The sequence below is a fragment of the Leptodactylus fuscus genome, chromosome 10, assembly GCF_031893055.1.
Source record: "Leptodactylus fuscus isolate aLepFus1 chromosome 10, aLepFus1.hap2, whole genome shotgun sequence".
Classification (NCBI taxonomy): Eukaryota; Metazoa; Chordata; class Amphibia; order Anura; family Leptodactylidae; genus Leptodactylus; species Leptodactylus fuscus.
This window is the reverse complement of record NC_134274.1, coordinates 50,454,895-50,476,678: the sequence shown is the minus strand read 5'-3', so window position 1 is coordinate 50,476,678 and position 21,784 is coordinate 50,454,895. Positions and strand designations below refer to the sequence as shown.

Genomic DNA, 21,784 nt, shown 5'->3' with positions numbered 1-21,784 from the left:
TAAACACTGGATTATAATACTACATGTGAATAGGGAACACTGACGCCAGCAAAAATGTTTGTAAAGTCTACAATATGTTCATGGTCTTTAGTGTTGACATCACTTTTCTGACTGGACCCTGCGAATTAGTGTTTACAATCACCTTAGTGGTCCATGAACACTTGTGATCTAATATCTATGTCAGAGTTATGTCTGAACACCATAGGACTGTAATCTGTCTAGAAGACGGAACATTGAACTGCCTATCTTACTTCTTTCTGCAAGAATCTGTATCACACACAACTCTAACATAACTAAAAAAAACCACAAGGAGTTTCATGTGATGACGAAATCCCTGCTATAAAGAATAAGCACAAATCCCTTTTACAATCCAAAATGTTATCTTCTGTTTCTTCCATTAGTGTAGAAAGAAATCCCGGATCCTTGTAGCCTCAATCCAAGGAATATATGTCGAAGTCCTAGTGAAGACACTTGGCTTGTTCTCTACTGTACAACCAATAGGTCCAAAGCTGACAATACCATGGACTTCCCATCTTTCTCTTCCATTCTGACAAACCAGAGGCCCTCCAGAGTCGCCCTGTAGACGAGAAAGTCTTATACTCTTAGGCATGTTATGGTAACAGGTGAAATCCATGGAATAAAAGGTACTTTTCAAGTGTATCCACTGCAGTAGAGGGTCCTGTGTGCTCCCCCATCACTCAGATTATGAGCATTTTCTAGCACTACCGGAAGTCTTCTAGATCACAGGGAAGCACGATGGTATAGCAGTTTGTATATTGGTTAGTAAGACTGTCTACTGCAGTACTTCAAGCTCTTTTCTATTCCCCAGATACCTTTGGAGAAAGAACATTTTGTTGCAAGAAATTGTGCTGCCCTAGTGGGAATTTTAATGACAGACAGTAGACTCGCCAATGGTTGGTAAGGCATCTGATATTTTATGGTCCACTTAACCTAAGGGAAATGAACGCATCCCTTTACAGGAATTGTTCTGCTTCAAAATCATAAAGCTACATTCACACAACAGTTAATAATGGCCATATAATGGACCTCACAGGGCAGCATTTAATTCAATGTCGTGGACCATCAAAATATAGGTCATGTTCTATATACACTGTAAGGTATGGGGGATCCATGAAAACGGCTGTTCTTTGGGTGCAAGATGGCCAAGAAAAATGACTGTTTTTCATGGCCATTCTGTATCTCAGTCTAAATGGAGACTAAATGTTAGCTAAACAGTTAAAAAAAACCTGTTGAATGAAAAATTTTAGTCCCAGATTGAATTTTTCATTTTATTATTTTGTCTTTACTTGGCAGCATATCATAATATAGAAAATGATGTACATTGTTCTGTAAATCTTTATATATGGTATAGTAGTGCACGCTATAAAAAATATGATTAAAATATATTGCATTAATAAATAACATAAAAAGTTCCCTATTACAATATCAACCTACAATGTGCCTGTTTTGGGGTTTTCCCATGAAAGACATGGAAGGCATTTCCACGGGATATCCTATTAGTGTCTGATGGGCTAAGGCCTCACAGGACAACACACAGTTATAACAGGAATGCATCGCGGTTCTTCCCGCAGTGCTTTAAACAGTTTGCAGAGTTTTCTCTGGACTTTCTGTTACAATTATATCTACAGGAGAGCCGCTGATGTTTCCGTAGATATAATTCACATGCTACAATTTCCAAAACCACGCCAGTTTTGGAAATCACAGCGTGTCTGCGCTATGATTTTTACCGCAAAGTAGGCATGAGATTCACAAGAATCCCATCCACTTTGCAGTTACTGTAAAATGCCACAACTTTTCCCGCAATGTTTCCAGCCTGTGGGACTCTGGCCATAGATGGGTTTCCAACTATCTCTGAACCTTGCAGTGTCTGTGGCCCTACTCTTACCTCGCCACAATCTTGCTGAGAATACTTTCCTGGATGGTTGGGCTTACAAAAACAGAAGAGCTTTCAGAGCTACACTGTTTCCATAACTCCAATGGAAGTCCAACAGGAGTTACAGAAACAGCATGGAACAGTGTGTGGTTTTCCTACTTCACATTCCAATTGTCACATATTTGTAAAACTGGACACGTAATCTTTCATAAAGAGAAAGTTTTGTTATGGTAAAAATGCTACTTCTGCAAACCCTATAGCTACATGCCTGATCCACAAAAGTTATGACTGCTATAACTACTGTAGGTTGCAGTTGTTGTTTCTCAGTTGTGATCACCCACTAGATCAGACCTGGGCAAAGTCCGTCCCCCGGGCCATACCTCTGACTGATTGATTCAGTCTGGCCCGCACAGCTTTGACTAGGGGGGCGTGTCTAGGGCGTGTGTCTTAGTGCTGGCAGAAGATGGAGACATGTGGAGTGTGTCATAAGGTACTGAGAGATGTAAGGTGAGATGCAGGGTGGAGAGTGTGTGTCTATATGTGTCTCTGTCTATGTGTCTGTCTCAGTAACCTAGGGGCAGAAATGGAAGGAATGTTATACTAGGGCAGAGATGGCAGATGGAGGGGGGGACATGAAACTGGGGGAGAGATGGAGGGGGATACTTTGTGGGGGCACATGGAAAGATGATTGGGAACATAGTCAACATAGAAGTGGGTGGAGCTAAATTTGCCATGGCACGGCTCTCTAGCATAGTTTCAATTTCTTATGCGGCCCCATGGGAAAATTAATTGCCCACCCCTGCACTAGATCCTATAAACAGGAAACTAAGAAAATCCACCCCATTGTATCCATGAGATAGACATGTTCATGTGGGATGCTGACTAATGCATTTGTTGTATAGAATGGATGTTTATGCATATTTGGATATGTTTATGGATTTTTTTCGTTGCAGATTTTGCTGTAGTTTTTTGAGCCAAAGTCAAGCTGCAAATGGAATGGGAAATATAAAAAAAGTTCTTACACTTCTCTCTTCTGCTCAATCCATTTCTGGCTTTGGCTCAAAAAACTGCAGCAAAATCTGCAACAAAAAAAAGCTGTGTTTCTGCAACGTAGGGCCTCGGCCTTAAAGGTGCATTTTTACAGTGTTCACTGTGTGGGGTACATAAAATATTAAGGCTGTAGAGATACCAATTCCATATACTTTTCTTTTAATGTTTGTTACTAAAGGAAGCATTTTTAATTGTAGAAAGTGTTTTTATATTTTTTTGGGATTTTTTCTACTCCCACTTAGGAAGATTACCATGCATTGATTTCTTATATAATATAATGCCCTTATTGTAAGGCCCCTAGCTGCCATAACTACTCATCGACTTTTTCTATAAAACCACTTTAGGCTGGGGTCTCACGTGTCCTTTTACAGTCCTTACAAAGTGGATGGGATTCTAGCGCATCCCATCCACACATTGCAGAAAAATATCCATAGCAGAAACGCTGTGTTTTTAAAAATCATAGCATGTCAATTATACCTATGGAAACGCTGGCTGTTTCCCTATAGGTATAATTGAAGCAGAAAGTCCACAATGGAAAACTCTGCAGACATTCTGTGAAAATCGCTATGGGAAAACCACAACGTGTTTCTGTGGCAGTTTTTGCCTCAATGCTTTTTCACTGCAGCCTGCTATGTAGGACCTTAGCCCCAGGATCAGCACTATCTCTGAACTCCATCATTGTAGAAGAGTGTCAGCTGCAATGAAAGCATGCCCCTACTCTTAAGCATTATATATATATATATATATATATATATATATATATATATTTGCATAATTCATGATATTTTTATTCTACTGAGCCTAGATATACAACCAGGAGTTCATATTAATGTCTGAAGGCCTCAGTGTTTTGAAATTCACACTATTGTACAGCCGTACATGTTGTTAGTTACCTGGCATGCAGCAGGGGGTCCTCCAATGTCTCGGAATCCGGCGCAGATCATTGACTCCCGAACCCTGTCACCCCAGAATTTTTTCTGTTTGCATGTTTTGGTGTCAATAATTGGCAGCTTGGCTTGGTTCAGAACTTCTGAAAGTGTAAGGTTCTCCTTTCCACCTTAAGAAAAATAAATGCATGAAATAATTTTTGTAACACATTACAATGACAGATTCTAAGCAACCAAACAAACCATCAAGATATTAGATAGAAGTAAAGCTTATGTGCAGACACCACAAGGTACATAAATGAACAAGGCATAAGTCAGTCTTATAGAATGGCAGGTGTATGGCGATTCCAGCTCCAGGATTATATTTAAACTTGAAGATAAAGCTAACTGCTGTTTTTGCCCAATACTTTATCTATCAGCTTTATTTTCCAGATACTACTGAATGTGTCTGTGTAAGTGATTACAGCTTGTTGCCTAGGTTTCAGACCACCCCTGCTGTCTATTAGCAGTGGCTGGCTGGTGATATCAGTCCATGTTCCTGGCCACCTCTTCTCCTCACTGTGATTAATGGTTAGCGGTGCCTTCTGCCAATGCTACACAGTGCACTTTGATAAGAGCTAGAAGAATGTATGATCAGTGTCTGTTATGTAACATTGTGCACAGTCTGGGAGAATGCTGCTAGCCTGACCTCTACATCCCACCAACTTGTCAGTGAAATCAAGAAGTGGAGTAGAAAGTAGAGCAGGTGAAACTCTTAGGCCTGGCTCACATCTGCTTCTGTAATCCGTTCGAGGGAGTTTGCATGGGGACCCCCCCCTTCCTGAACGGACTACCGAACGCATTTGCAACCGGAGTGAAAGCACACTAACCCCATAGATTACAATGGAGTCCATGTACTTTCTGAAGGGAACATGCGGACAGAAAAGTAGTTCATGATTTACTTTCCTGTCTGCATGACTCGTGCGGAAAGCACACGGACCCCATTATAGTCTATGGGGTCCGTGTGCTTTCACTGCACACCACTTGCCAATGCGTTCGGTAGTCCATTGGAGGGAGGATTACCAACGCAGATGTGAACCAGGCCTTAGACTAAGGCCCCATGCTTTGAAATTTTTTTTTATTTTAATTTTTTTGCTGCAGATTTTTTGAGTCAAAGCCAGGAGTGGATTGAGCAGAAGGTAGAAGTATAAGAACTTCCTACACATTTCCCATTCCTTTTATAGCCATTTTTGGCTCTGTCTCAAAAAAAACCAAACCAAAATCTTCAACAAAAAAGAGCTGCATCTCTGCAGTGTGGGGCCGTAGCCTTAGATGGGAAAACCCCTTTAGGCCTGGGACCCGCGGGCCGGAAATGCCGCTGGAAAAATCGTGGTGTTTCACAGTACAGGCAAAGTGGATGGGACTCAAGTGAATACCATGCCCACTTTGCAGTAAAAACCACCAAGCAGACACAGCATGTCAATTATATCTACCAAAACACCTGGCGGTTTTCCAATAGATATAATTGTAACCGAAAGTCCACCATGGTTTTTCCCACAGCACTTTATTGCCTTGGCCTTAGGATGAGGCCCCACATTGTGGAAAAGCTGTTTTTTTTCCTTTTTTGTTGCAGATTTTGCTGCGTTTTTTCAGCTAAACCTAGGAGTACCTACAAAAGGAATGGGAAATATAAAGGAAGCAATTTTAGTTCTCCTTTGTTCACAACCCACTCCTGGCCTTGGCTCAAAAAATCGCAGCAAAACCGGCGAAAAAAAGGTGCGTTTCCGCAACATGGGGCCTTAGGCTAAGGATTGGGTTGAGCAGAAAGCAGAACTATAAATACATTATATTTCCCTTTTAATTTTGTAGCCACTTCTAGGTTTGTCTCAAAAAGCCACAGCAAAATCTGCAACACAAATAGCAGCTTTTCCGCAATGTGGGCCTTAGTCTTAAATGCTGAATTTGTAGCCTACTCCATAACATTTTAATCTTCCAATGATACTAGGAATATATATACATATACAGAGCAAGAGGCCACAATTACGACATTGAGCGGTTGTGAAGACTGAGGAATCAGCACAAGCCTAAACCAGGACGGCAGAAAATGAGGTTTTGTTTTTTGGGTTTTTTTTTTTTTTTTACCTCTCCCGGGTTGCTCCAATTCCTGCACAACCCTTTTAATATTACATTTGTATTACTTTCTCTATGCTTATTGCATATATTTCCACCCTACATGTCAGCTTATTACATTGTATCTTGCTTTCTTTTAATATGATTTTTTTAAGTGAAACATGATTAATTACATGTACAAGTAGGTTACCTCTGGTATCTCCCCATCCAGTTACCCAGCAGAAATGACCGGGGCGCAGAGTCATTTCTTTCTTAGGAAGGCAGGCATACTGTATAAAGTGGGTGGTCATTATGTCTCCTACAGGCTTGACTAATGCAATGTCATAGTCCAGCTCATTCAAATGGGGGTAGCGGAAACGTTCATGCCTGTATATGCGCTTCACATCATAAATTTTCTCCGTAGGTTCTGTACGGTTGAGGTTATGCTTCCCAAGGACGATCCTCCAGTTAGCGGCATCTTCTGCCTTCCCCCTTTACAATAAACAAATGGCATTAAGAGGAATATAACAGAATCCTGATAATAAGAACTATTTTCACTTGAACTTATGTTCTACAACCGGTGTTGGGCTGAGGTTCCTTGGGCCACTCAAAGTGATTCTGGGGGACTACCATCTAACACTCCCAAGGAAACAGATTATGACATTATAACAATTGTTAGTCTGGGCCCACTGGCGCATCCACTGGTACTCTGGTGGGCCAATCCAACACTGTCTACAACTAAAGAGGTTACCCTGGGGATGCCCAAGGAAAGTTTACAAGCAGCAAGTTGTAGTAGAAGTTTTCTGTACCTGTTCCATTCATCTGAATGGAGAATGCAGAAATACACATGCTTGCTGCTAAAACAATACCCTAGGTATGAATACAACCTTAGGAAGCGTTAGGGAAAACTCACACAATGGAAATGTTGCAAGCAAAACTAATTCTAATTTAGTATTTATAAAAACTACCGTTGAGCGAATATTATTCGTCGAATACCTCACCGGCATAGGAATGCGTGTAATCAGCCGAACACCTAGGGGTTAAACGCTTCAAAGATTCAATGCGTTTAACCCTTTGATGTTCAGCCGATTACACGTATTCCTATGCCGGCGAGGTATTCGACGAATACTATTCGCTCAACACTAATGAAAACCAAATAAAAAAATAAAAAAACTAGATCAACATTTGATGCCCTACAATGGTAAGACTTACTTCTGAAAACAGTGGGCCGCAGTGAGGATCCAATTTTTGTGAATGAGCGTACCACCGCAGACGTGAACATACTTCTTATTTCCCCTAGACCGAACCTTAAGAAATAAAAACACACTTTGAAGCGTACATTGAGTATGTCAAGCAAATACAACAGTTAACTGATAGCAAATTTACTATTCCTCTTATTACAGAGAAAATGTTAGGGTGCATTCACACTACTTATACGGCAGCTTATTCTGAACGTAAAACATGTTCAGAATAAGCGGCGTATAAAGCAGTTCTATTCATTTCTATGGGAGCCGGCATACGAGCGCTCCCCATAGAAATGAATGGGCTGCTTTTTTTCACTACGAGCACTCCCATTGAAGTGAATGGGAATTGCCGGCCTATACGGCAAGCTCTGCTCATGCCGAGCCGTACACTCGGGCACTTCCCATTCACTTCAATGGGACTGCTCGTGGTGAAAGAAGCAGCCCATTCATTTCTATGGGGAGCGCTCGTATGCCGGCTCCCATAGAAATGAATGGAACTGCTTTATACGCCGCTTATTCTGAACGTGTTTTACGTTCAGAATAAGCTTCCGTATACGTAGTGTGAATGCACCCTTAGGCATTCATTGATTTTTTTGGATCCTTAACAAAAAATGATATTAATAAACACAATAGGGCGCCTATATATAACTAATGCGTCAGAATACTACTAAAATGGTACTTATGTACTAAATATGTATGTCACTGTTGTTTATAGCTGTTCATTTCCTTTCATAAGGTCCATTTATAGTGTCACACCTTCTGTACCCAGTTTAGCTAATTCAATGATGGGAATAATAATGCCCTAAAATTCGGATGGAAAAGTTAGAATGAATTAAAGGGAGTCTGTCAGCTGTAAACTGAGTAAAATCCCATTTGTGTAAATAAATAGAAAACTGCTCTAGAGCCCAGACAGATTGGTGCCAGAGGAACCACTTTGGGATTAAGGGGATGGTGGTGGACTTTCGCAAGTGCAGATAGCCTCCAAAACCAGTGGACCTCCAGGGGACAGTCATTGAGATAGTCAAGACCTCTGAGTACCTGGGTGTGCTCCTCAATAATAATAATAACCTGAACTGGGCTGATCACCTGGATGTGTTGCACAGATCACAGCAGGCTCTACCTGCTCAGGAGGCTGAGGGTTTTTGGAGTCCAGGGGCCGCCACTTAGGGCCTTTTTTATATTCGGTAGTGGCATCAGCCGCCATCTTTGTGTGGCCTGCTGGGGGAGTAGAATACCAGCCAGGTATAGAACTAGACTTGACAGGTTGGTTAGAAGGGCCAGCTCTGTCCTGGGGAGCCCCCTGGAGCCAGTGCAGGTGGTGGGTGACATAAGGATACTGTCCATGGTGAGCTCCATGCTGGAGAATAACTCCCATCCAATGTATGAGATTGTGACAGCACTGGGCAGTACTGACAGTGACCAACTGCTTCACCCCAAGTGTGAGAAGGAGAGCTATTGGAGGTCCGTCCTCCCAACCACAGGCAGGCTGTATAATCAACACCAAGCTAAGCGAAGATCACTCCATACAAAGAACTGAAAGACCTTTATGTAGTGATATCCTTTCTACTACCTTTTCTTTAACTTTTACCTTTTTATCTGTTCCTACTGTCGCTGCCTCTACCTTAGCGCTTCTGTATTTGTATATTGTATTATCCATGCTGCTGTAACACACTGAGTTTCCCATGGTTGGACTAAGAATTATCTTATTTTATCTTAAGCACCTTACGTGAAAATGTCACTGAATTTACAAAGGCATATTAAGAAACTGCAGATAGTACTACAAAACAATGTTATTAGGTTTATAAAGAATTTCCTGTTGATAGACTCCGTGTAAAGCTAAGGCCTCAGCGAAGTGCAGGAAAAGACCGTGGCACAAACTCTGCCCTGTTTTTTTTTTTTTTTTTTTTTGCCCCTATTATACCTAAAACAAAACGCCAGTGTTTCTGCGGGTATAATTGACGTGCTGTGACTTTTAAAAACACAACCTTCTTTTTTTGCAAAGTGTGGATGGGATTAGTCAGAATCCTATCCACTTTGCAGGTACTTTTAAACGTATTGTTTTTTACTGCGCCATTTCTGCTGTGGCCAAAACTTGGTGTTTTTGCAATGTAGGGCCCCATAGAACAGAAACGCCATGAAAAATCACAGCATTTTACAGTAAGGGCAAATTGGATGGGATTCTAGCGAATCCCATGCCCACTTTGAGGTAAAAACCATGCTGCGGACACCCTGCGATTTCCATAATCAGCAAGGTTTTGGAAAATCGCAGCAAGTCAATTATACCTACAAAAACGCCGGCGGTTTCCCCATAGGTATAATTGTAACAGAGTCTGCAGAGAGAAACTCTGAACTTTCTGTCTAAAGTGCTGCAGGCAGAACCGCGATGCGTTGCTGCCGCAGTTTTTCCCACAGCGCTTTTTTAGGCTAAAGCCCCACATTGCGGAAATGCAGCTTTTTTTGTAGCAGATTTTGTTGCGTTTTTTTTTTTTTTTTTTTTTTTTTTTTACCCAAAGCCAAGAATGGCTACAAAAGGAATGATAAACTTGAAGGAAGAATTTATACTTCTACCTTTGACTCAATCCACTCCTGGCTTTGGCTCAAAAAATGCAACAAAATCTGCAACAAAAAAAAGCTGCGTTTCTGCAATGTGGGGCCTTAGCCTCAAGGAATCTTCCAGAAAACCACTCAAATGCCTTTTTTTGTATCAAAGTGCAATATTGCTGCTGAGAAAAAGCAAGATATCTACATGCAATTCAGGCATAGCCTCATCTGCTGAAGAAGCTGGTTCCAACTGTGATTGCCACAGTTGAAATATGGATTGCAACCACAAATGCAACATTCTATTTAAAGGGGCTCTATCACTGGGAAAAGTCTTTTAACTAATCACATCCTTGCATAGGCTTTAGAAAGTCTGTTCCACACCTACCTTTAGTATGTAGATTGCCTCAGTGGTTCCTGAATAAGTCCGTTTCTATTCATATGCTAATGAGCTTCCAGCCAACACAGGAAGTTCCCAGCAGCCTCCTCTCTTCTATTATCTCCTATGTGTGTGTGCAAACAGGAAGCTGAATTATCATCATAATCAGCAGCAGCATGTGCTGTGTACACCCATAGGAAACAATAGGAGAGGAGTGCACGATGTGCACTCATATTAGCATATGAATAAAAATGGACTTATTCAGAAACCACTGAGGCAATTTACATACTAAAGGTAGGTGTGGAATAGCCTTTCTAAAGGCTATGCATGGATGTGATTAGTTAAAATGACTTTTCCCGATGATAGAGCGCCTTTAAGCAAAGGCTATGATACTTGACTACTGGCATATCATACACATCCAGTAGGCTGAAGTACTGGATGTGTATGATATGTAAATCGCAGCAAAATCTGCAAAAAACCCTGCATTTCCGCACTATGGGGCCTCGGTCTTAAAGTAATCTATTGTCTAGTAGAGGCAAATGTAGCACTGAAGAAAGAAAAATGTTACCTGCAAGGAAACCTGCCATGGCCAGGAGAACGGGCGTACTTCATTTCCAGACACAATCCTTCCAGCTGTGTTTTGTTGGAAAAATGCAACCCCACAGTCTGCTGGCCAGTCTGAGAAAAGGAAGAAACTACATGTGAAACAATAGCAGTATGAGTTTTCAAATAGATAAGACCTCAACACCATTGTATCAGGTTCCATAAGCATCTAACGATTTCAGATCAAAAGTGGATATCCTACTATTATAAGTGTGAAAGTTTGTGTGTTTGGATGTTTGTTCCTCAATTACGCTAAAACGCCTGGGCGGATTTGCATGCAATTTTCCACAAACATAGTTTTCCCTTAGGATTGAGTCACAGGCTACTTTTGGTGCCACTAAACAACATGGCTTCCTAGCAGGAGACTCACAAAAGCAGGACTCCTAGCCCCAGCTATAGACTCACACACACTGCCTGGCATTTCCTGCCTCAACCTGCCTGCACACTCCTTACTGTCACCTCAGGAGTAGCCCTCACTCTACTCACTCACATTTACATATAGCTTTCCACTGTCTGTATCACTACATACACAATACAACACATCACATTGTCTGTATCACTACATACACAATACAACACATCACATTGTCTGTATCACTACATACACAATACAACACATCACATTGTCTGTATCACTACATACACAATACAACACATCACATCACATTTGCTAGCCCACCAAACTTTTTAAAGCACTTTTACAGTTTCACACGTCTGTGTCCGCCCAATTCTCAAATCACCGCAGACGAAGTCGCGGGTAAAAGCTAGTATATATATATATATATATATATATATATATATATATATATATATATATATATCTCCTATTAATATTATAAATGTGAAAGTTTGTGGATTTGTGTGTTTGGATGTTTGCATGTTCGGATGTTTGTTCCTCAATCACGGAAAAAACGCTCGACCGATTCGGCTGAAATTTTCCACAAACATAGTTAATACACCCGATTAAACAATAGGCTACTTTTCGTCACAATAGCGCACATACGTTTGTGCCAGGACCCCCACAAAACCCAAACTCACACCACCATCTCTGCAATCTCACACACTTTGGACCATAGCAAGCCCCAAAATTCATATTGCCCTCTACAGCCTAGCCCCTAACCCCACACAATCACATATACATATACTTTACCACTTTGCCCCTCACCTTAACGATACTCCAGGAGGCTCTCTTTAACGCTCCGGAGCAGCCATGTTTGCCGACCCCCACCGCTCTGACAATCCGTGACACCGCCCACCCATGTCAATACCCCTAGGCGGTCTAATAAATGCAAACATTTTTTTTTAAAAAAAGTAAAAAAAATATAAAAAAAAAATAAAAAGGATTAAAAATTCAAATCACCCCCTTTTCCCTAGAACACATATAAAAGTACTTCAAAACTGTGAAACACATACATATTAGGTATCCCCACGTCTAAAATCGCCCGCTCTACAAAGCTATACAAATATTTTTCCAGTTCAGTAAACGCTGTAGCGGGAAAAATGGTCAAAAGTGCCAAACCGCTGTTTTTTCACTGTTTTAATTCTGATAAAAATTTGAATAAAAAGTGATCAAAGCAATAACATTTCCCGAAAATGGTAGAACTACAAAGTACACCCGGTCCCGCAAAAAAAGACGCCCTATACATCCCCATACACGCACGTATAAAAAAGTTACGGCTGTCGGAATATGGCGACTTTTCAAAAAAAAATTTTTAAACACAGTTTTGGATTTTTTTTAAGGGGTCAAAATGTAAATAAAACCATATAAATTTGGTATCCCCAGAATCGTAAGGAAACACAGAATACAGGGGACATGTCATTTTGGTTGCACAGTGAACGCCGTAAAACCAAAGCCCGTAAGAAAGTCGCAGAAATGCATTTTTTCTTCAAATCTACCCCATTCAGAATTTTTTCCCTGCTTCCCAGTACATTATATAGAATAAATAATGGTGGCATCATGAAGAAAAATTTGTCCTAGGAAAAATTAAGACCTCATATGGCTCTGGGAGCGGAGAAATAAAAAAGTTATGGGGTTTAGAAGGAGGGGAGTCAAAAACGAAAATCAATGCCATCGGCGGGAAAGGGTTAACTTCAAATACTTCTGTCCCAAAGTCACTATGTAAAGTTTCTCACAACACCGTATAGCAGCTCAAATACACATTAACTTCAACACAAAAGTCTCACATATTCTCTGAATTACAGCAAAAACAAGATACAAAGTTACATTTCATATCCCATACCTTATACACAGTACGAAAACCTTACCCATGCCTGTATATACCCACTTCTACAATCACCGCAGACGAAGACGCGGGTACCAGCTAATATATATATATATATATATATATATATATATATATATATATATATAGTCCTTATTGAATTATTTATTTAACCTGCTATTTTAGTTTGCCTCTCTATATATTGATTTTATCCTTTATTATGTAGGTTATATCCTTGCTAGCAGTCTCCTTGTCACTGTCATTAAGCTTCACTGCTGGTAGGGTGATAACTTGTCACTGTTAATGAGTGCATTGCTTCTATAAGGAGATAAGCAGTGCCAGGGAGAAAGTGGGGTCATCACGATCTGCACCACTTCCTACAGGGGGTCTTCAGTTGAAGGTTGGTATAGACCAGTGATGTCTTGGCAGAGTTAACTGTCTCTGATGGGGGGGTGTTTTCTTTCCCCAGTATTGCTGAGCGGTAACTGTGGTGGGTACCCTGGTAGCAGGGTAAGATTTTGGTAGCTGCTTTAAGATATTGGCCGGGGTGTAAGGAGCACAGGGCAACTGTGGGACATAATCCTAGTGTTCCTAGGTTTCTGGATGCAAGTCTGCAAAAAAATGTAGTGTGGGAGGCAGTGTCGTAACTAGTAGAGACGAGCGAGTACTGTTTGCATCAGCCGATCTGAACAGCACGCACGCATTGAAATGAATGGACGTAGCCGGCACGCGGGAGGTTAAGCGGCCGGCATCAAAGTGGAAGTACCAGGTGCTTCCATTCATTTCAATGCGTGTGTGCTGTTCGGATCGCTCGTCTCTAGTAACTAGGAATGGCGGGGCCCCGTGGCGAACTTTTGACATGGGGACCCCCCCCCCCCGACTGACGCCATAGAGCACGACCGCCCCCCCTACTCATTCCTGCATGCTCTATTATCCCCCATAGTGGCCCTTGCACACAGTATTATCCCCCATAGTGGCCCTTGCACACAGTATTATCCCCCATAGTGGCCCCTGCACACAGTATTATCCCCCATAGTGGCCCCTCCACACAGTATTATCCCCCATAGTGGCCCCTCCACACAGTATTATCCCCCATAGTGGCCCCTGCACACAGTATTATCCCCCATAGTGGCCCCTGCTCACAGTATTATGTCCCACTGTGGGCACCAATAAACATTTATTATACTCTAGGTTCTTTTCTGACCCCAGAGTGTAATAATCAGAGACCCAGGGGGAGAAAAACATAAAAAAAATGTCAGGATCTTGTTTTATTGAACTCTTTTTTGCCAGCAGTCAAAATGGAGTCTTTTGTGTTTCCTATCTGTGACTTACCCTGATTTCCTGATTTCTCGATTATTTAGCATGTGTGTTCTGATTACCCAGTTGCCTGAGTATTGGTTTCAGAAGTCTGTCTTCTGCAAGGTCCTCAAGCTTAAACTGACTGTTCCAAGTTGGTTAGTTACCTGCAAGTTGGTTGCTACCTGGAACCACTACCCCCAGCAAGTCCTCCTGCTACTAAGACTTTGCCACCCACCCGGTCCCAAGGAGCCGTGGAACTACAGCCTCCAGCAAGCCCTCCTGCTGAGTATAGGACCACTGCTTCCGGTCAAGCCTCCCTGCCTTCCACAGAACAGACTGAGCCGTGGAACTACTGATCCCAGCAAGCCCTCCTGCTACAAGGACTTTGCCACCCACCCGGTCCCAAGGAGCCGTGGAACTACAGCCTCCAGCAAGCCCTCCTGCTGAGTATAGGACCACTGCTTCCGGCCAAGCCTCCCTGCCTTCCACAGAACAGACTGTAAGTCAATTTGTATATTACTATTGCTAGACTCACTGTTCCCAGCCATTGGTCTCTAGAAAATAGAAAGGGTATTGTGACAGAATACTCAGGCCATGATGACGGAGACCGCTGGTTCAGAGAGTTTGGAGGTACGTTTCAAGAAACTATACAATCTGACTACCTCTATGCATGTTGAGATGCAGGCTCTAAAAGCAAAGATTGATGCAATGGAGGGACAATCTAACCATAATACCCAGGTGTTTGGGCAAGCAATTCAGGAACTACGTAACCGCACTGCACAATTGGAGGCGCAGGCACCAGTTCCCATTCCTAGTCCCATTCCTAAGTTACCACCTTTTAGATTCGGCGGTGAACGTGACAAGTACCGTGGCTTCATAAACCAATGCCGTTTATATTTTGATGCCAATGCTAGCCAGTTTCCAACTGATCGTTCCAAAGTGCTGTGTATTATCATGCTCCTGACTCATAAAGCCATATTTTGGGCCAACCCTTTCATTGAGACTGAAGATCCCATCTTGGACAAATTGGACGATTTCCTTACCGCTATGAATCTAATGTTTGATGACCCCAATCGATGTGCTACAGCTGAAGCTGCCATTCTAACTTTACGTCAGGGCAGGCGCTCTGTTACTGACTACGCTATGGAATTCCGAAGATGGGCTGTGGATACCACCTGGAACAGTCAGGCACAGCTTCCTCTTTTTCGTAAGGGCCTATCCAGTATTATTAAGGATGAATTATCCCGAGCAGAGGCTCCTTCCAGCTTGGACGATTTCATTAATCATTGTATCCGTATTGACACGCGTATTTCTGAACGGAGGCAGGAGAAAGAGAGATGGCTCGCCCTGAATCGGAGTAGTAATTTTTTCCCCTCTTCATCCGTGAAGGATCCACTGAGTAAACCTCCCCGGGATGCAGGGGTTGAACCTATGCAAATAGATTCTCTACAGAGACGTCAAAGTCAGGACCGTAAAGAACATAGGCTTCGGGAGGGCTTATGCCTGTACTGTGGTGGTTCGGGTCACTTCCTTATGAATTGTCCTAATCGTCCCCTTAGAACGGCTGCAGCAATTGCTGAATGTGACTTTTCTGAGTCGGTCGTTTCGGAGTCAGCTTTGCTTCTGAATGCTGTCATAGCTCCTGTGACTCTGCACCCTAAAGAAAAGGAAAGAGGATCACACTGCCTCCTTCCAATTCAGATATTGATCAACTCTCAGTGGGTTACTAGTACGGCCATGATTGACTCAGGAGCTAGTGGAAATTTCATAGATCTATTGTTTGCCAAGGAGCATGGAATCAAGTTCCGGAAGAGGGCTTCACCGGTGGTACTGGAGACAATGGATGGATCTCCACTAGTCTCAGGGCCCGTAGATCATGAGACAGTACCCTTGAGGATCCAGCTGAAACCTGATCACCAAGAGACACTTACCTTCATGCTGATTTCTTCGCCACACTTTCCTGTTATTTTGGGTTTTCCATGGTTGCAGACCCAGAACCCTGATATCAACTGGGAGACTAGTGAGATACGTTTTCCGGGAAAGGATCTCCCTGCTAGCATGCATATATGGGATCCGGCTCCAGCTCCAAATGTACCACTTACCAGCATAAAGATTCAAGATCCAGCTCAAGTGCTAAGTTTACCACCTTGTTATGAGATATTCTCTGATGTTTGCGACAAAAAGAAAGCCGATCTACTTCCTCCACATCGTCCATATGATTGCCCGATAGATCTCCGACCCGGTGCATCGATACCTTTTGGGAGCATTTATCCACTAGCAGGGCCAGAACTGAAAGCTCTCAAGTTGTACATTGATGAAAATTTGGCTAAAGGCTTTATTCGTCCCTCTTCATCTCCAGCTGGAGCTCCCATATTCTTTGTCAAGAAGAAAGATGGCTCTCTCCGACCTTGCATAGACTATCGGGAATTAAATAAAGTTACAGTTAGGAATCGCTATCCTTTGCCTTTAATCCCAGAATTATTGGAGAGAGTACGACAGGCCAAGATATTTACAAAATTAGACCTTCGTGGTGCATATAATCTAGTCCGCATCAGGACCGGGGATGAATGGAAGACCGCTTTCAGATCTCGGTATGGGCACTTTGAATATCTTGTGATGCCGTTCGGACTTTGTAATGCTCCAGCCACCTTCCAACACCTTGTCAATGACATTTTCAGGGACCTTCTAGATCTCTTCGTGGTCATATATCTGGATGACATCTTGATTTTTTTCAAATTCTCTCGAGGAACATCAACAGCATGTAAAGACCGTCTTGGGACGCCTGAGGGAAAATCATCTCTACATCAAACTTGAGAAATGTGAGTTCCATAGAACTGAAGTGCAGTTTTTGGGGTATATAATCACCCCTCAAGGATTGAGCATGGATTCAAGTAAGATACAAGCAATCCTTGATTGGCCTGTTCCCAAGAACGTTAAGCAAGTTCAACGTTTCATTGGTTTTGCAAATTTCTACCGACGCTTCATTAAGAACTTTTCAGGGATCGTCTCCCCTATTACCCAACTAACAAGAAAGTCAACAGCGTTTATTTGGACCACTCAAGCACAGGAAGCCTTTGACCGTTTAAAGGAAAAATTTACCACAGCCCCAGTCTTAATTCATCCTGATCCTGAACGGGCCTTCATTGTTGAGGTAGACGCATCGGACAGTGCTATGGGAGCTATTCTCTCTCAGAGAACAGGAGAGAAGAATTTATTACATCCATGTGCTTTCTTTTCTCAACGTTTGTCACCCGCAGAAAGAAATTATGATGTAGGGAATAAAGAATTATTGGCCATCATCGCTGCCTTTAAGGAATGGAGGCATCATCTCCAGGGAGCATCACAACAGATTGTTGTCCTCACTGATCATCGTAACTTGGAGTTTATCAGATCTGCTAAATGTTTGTCTCCCCGACAGGCTCGCTGGAGTTTATTCCTCAATCAATTTAATTTTGTAATTTCTTTTAGGCCAGGTTCTCGTAACGGTAAAGCTGATGCCTTATCCAGAATGTACGCTGCTGACCCTACTCCGGGTTCTTTACCCAAGACAATACTGTCAAATTCCAATTTTGTAGGGGTAATTCACAATCAAGATTTGTTGAGAGACATTAAGGAGGCTTATAATTCAGATCCATTTCTTTCACAACCCACAAGGGATGTACGTTTAACTCTAAGGAACGGAGTGTGGGTTCAAGGGCAAAGCCTTTATGTTCCTGAAGCGGTGAGAGTAAAGATTTTGAAGCTGATGCACGATTCCAAGATGGCAGGTCACAGGGGAATACAGAAGACCCAAGATTCCCTTTCTCGTTTTTTCTGGTGGCCAAGTTTTCGAGAAGATGTCAGGAATTATGTTCGCTCATGTGATGTCTGTGCCAGATGTAAGACACCACGTTCTGCACCAACAGGTCTACTGCAGCCTCTTCCTATCCCAACTCGCCCCTGGGGGTCAATCTCCATGGACTTCATTGTAGAACTGCCAACCTCCAAGGGAAAAAATACAATTTTAGTGGTGGTTGATCGTCTGACGAAAGCTGCTCACTTCATACCCTGTGCAGGTCTACCTTCAGCTAAAGACACTGTTGACTTAATTATTCAAAATATCTTTCGCCTACATGGAGTTCCAGATGAGGTTGTGTCTGACTGAGGTGTTCAATTTACTGCAAGATTCTGGCGAGGGTTCTGTGCGGCATTGGACATAGATGTCTGTTTGTCCTCCGCTTTCCATCCACAATCAAATGGACAGACAGAACGTACTAACCAGACTCTGGAACAATATCTACGATGCTACGTCTGCCATTTACAGGATGATTGGGTTGATTTGCTTCCCATGGCAGAATTCTCCTACAACAATTCGCAAAGTGCTTCTACAAAAGTAACACCATTCTATGCTAACCAAGGCTATCACCCAAAGATCTTTCCCAGATTTCCGGTGGATGCCCCTGTGCCAGCAGTTACAGAAAGAATCGCCTCTTTACAACAAGATCTGAATTTGTTAAAACAGACATTGCGCACAGCTCAAGAGAGATTTAAGAACACAGCTGATAGGTGTCGTAAACCAGCACCAACATTCAAGGTAGGAGACGCAGTTTGGTTATCTACCAAGAACCTGAAATTAAGGGTGCCGTCACGAAAATTGGGACAAAAGTACATTGGTCCCTTTAAGATTAGTGGTCTGGTAAACTCAGTAACCTGTCGATTGAATCTTCCAAAGACCATGAAGATTCATCCTGTTTTCCATGTCTCTTTGCTGAAACCTACAATTTCAAATCCTTTTCCGGGACGGTCATCTCCTCCTCCTGGTCCTGTCTTGGTAGATGATCAAGAACATTTTGTTGTGGAGAAGATTCTGGATTCCAGGATTCTCAGGGGCAAGTTACAATATCTTATCAAATGGCAAGGCTATCCTCCAGAAGAGAATTCCTGGGAACCTCTGGACAACATCAATGCCTCTCGATTGATTAAACAATTTCATGATAAATATCCTGAGAAGCCTGGTCTGGGATCGTCCGGAGGCCGCTCCTGAGGTGGGAGTAATGTCAGGATCTTGTTTTATTGAACTCTTTTTTGCCAGCAGTCAAAATGGAGTCTTTTGTGTTTCCTGTCTGTGACTTACCCTGATTTCCTGATTTCTCGATTATTTAGCATGTGTGTTCTGATTACCCAGTTGCCTGAGTATTGGTTTCAGAAGTCTGTCTTCTGCAAGGTCCTCAAGCTTAAACTGACTGTTCCAAGTTGGTTAGTTACCTGCAAGTTGGTTGCTACCTGGAACCACTACCCCCAGCAAGTCCTCCTGCTACTAAGACTTTGCCACCCACCCGGTCCCAAGGAGCCGTGGAACTACAGCCTCCAGCAAGCCCTCCTGCTGAGTATAGGACCACTGCTTCCGGTCAAGCCTCCCTGCCTTCCACAGAACAGACTGAGCCGTGGAACTACTGATCCCAGCAAGCCCTCCTGCTACAAGGACTTTGCCACCCACCCGGTCCCAAGGAGCCGTGGAACTACAGCCTCCAGCAAGCCCTCCTGCTGAGTATAGGACCACTGCTTCCGGCCAAGCCTCCCTGCCTTCCACAGAACAGACTGTAAGTCAATTTGTATATTACTATTGCTAGACTCACTGTTCCCAGCCATTGGTCTCTAGAAAATAGAAAGGGTATTGTGACAAAAAACCTGTTACTTCCCTATCTCCCGGCTACAAAATCAGTGCCAGATTCTGCTTTGTGAAGGGCCTGATACTGTTAATAGTACCACTCCACAGTGGCCCCCACACAGTATCATATGCTCCACAGTAGCCCCCACACCAAATCGTATGCTCCACAGTGCCCCCACACTGTATCATATGCTCCACAGTAGCCCCCACACCAAATCGTATGCTCCACAGTGCCCCCACACTGTATCATATGCTCCACAGTGGCCCCCACACAGTATTATATGATCCATAGATGCCTCCATGCAGTATTATATGCATGCACACAGTTGCCTCCAGACAGTATTATATGCTCCACAGTGGCTCTCACACAGTGATGGGGGGGGGGGGGAATTACATGGGGAACTGAAAGGGGGAGGGATGCACCTACCTGGGGAGCTTAGAATGGGAAGAGGGTACACCAGCAGCAGGCACTGAGGACTGAGGAAGCATAGCATTGCCAACACTCAAGTACTCACAGGCATATTACTGACACATGACACATGCTTCTTCTCATCTCCTCATGATTGATTCTTCTTACAGATTCATCTCTCACAGATTCTTCTTAGGGGGCCAGATACCCAGGGGTAGGGCCAAGGAAGAGCAGGGAGCAAGAGCAGCAGCAAACACTGGGGAGATACGGCCACCCTGGCAAGTCATAGCAGCCCATGAGGACAGTAGTAATTGCATACTCAAGTATTGCAATTAAAACTGTCTACATGGTCAAAGAGGAAAAAGTGTATGTAACAGTCAGCACCCAGCAGCCAAATGGACCCCTGACCCTCGCCCGGGTATGTCGGGTGCTGACGCTGGCCCTGCACAACGGAGCCTAATGTAGCCACCAAAAATTGTAGTAACTGCATTATTTGCCTTGCTTTTTAGCTGGTAACTCTACTTAAACTTTACCTACATTTTTATTCCTCTAAACAATAATGTTAATAGGCAAATATTGTTCATCATCATATAACCAGGGTAAATGTCATGCATAACCTGATATCGTACCCGGATAAAAATGAAATGCCCACAACATATTGTTCAGTTTACTTCGGATATTGGAACCTCCTTAGCATATGTACATATTAGCAATATCTCACAGCCCTACAAGGCTCGGCAGATGGCTCAGCTAGGGAACATAGTTTCCGTCATCAGCGAACCCTCAGGGATCCTCAGACATAAACCTTCTGTTAGCATGTCTATATAGAGGTAATAATACAGAAACTGTATAGATAGGTTTCATGCAGTAAGTCACAAATAATACATTATATTATACAAGAATACAAGTAATACATTGGTAGCAACAATATATCAAGATACAAAACAATCCACTTACCCAGGTGTAGAAACTTGGGGTGGATAATATGTTGCGGAGAGGTCGCCTGTGCCAGCGACAGCACAAAAAGCAGGATGAGGAGATCCTTTAAAATCATTTCCAGGTTCCTGAACTGAGGTATTGAGGGTAGTGTTGGTATTTATACAGCAGAGGCAGAGCCATGAGCGTCACACAGGGGAGACAACACTAACTTTTGCTGTTACCAGGGTCCTGATGCACATACAACAATGCACCCTGATCAAAACACGTGGGCCTGGATGGTTCTGCATATGACTAGCATTCTACTTACAAACTGACCACTATGGCTAATATCAGCAGTTTTATACTGGCAGGCAAAAAACAGGATCAGTGTATACTATGAGAAGTGTCAGTGCATACAAATAACTCTAGTCAGTGATTATTTTATAAGTATATTTATGCTCTAAATATGTTGTAAGTTCTGTATTCTGTAGATAGACGGTGTCAGAGCTGAGAATCGCACCCACCCCCTTGCATGCTTAGGCCTGATACCACCCACTTAACAGTTGAGAGCCTTTTTCTCATAAGGCCCCGTTCACACAGAGTAAC

The 21,784-nt window shown here is 42.8% G+C and overlaps 1 protein-coding gene across 1 annotated transcript; it reads right to left on the bottom strand.

Moving 5' to 3' along the window:
• Positions 1-201: 201 nt before the first annotated feature.
• LOC142183552 (elastase-1-like) lies at positions 202-21,402 on the bottom strand. Its single transcript, XM_075258680.1, has 6 exons — positions 21,218-21,402; positions 10,649-10,758; positions 7,132-7,226; positions 6,131-6,411; positions 3,838-4,001; positions 202-577 (listed from the first exon to the last, which is right to left on the bottom strand). Exons 1-6 carry the CDS (start codon positions 21,312-21,314, stop codon positions 398-400), a joined length of 927 nt encoding a protein of 308 aa, XP_075114781.1. The 5' UTR covers positions 21,315-21,402; the 3' UTR covers positions 202-397.
• Positions 21,403-21,784: the final 382 nt, after the last annotated feature.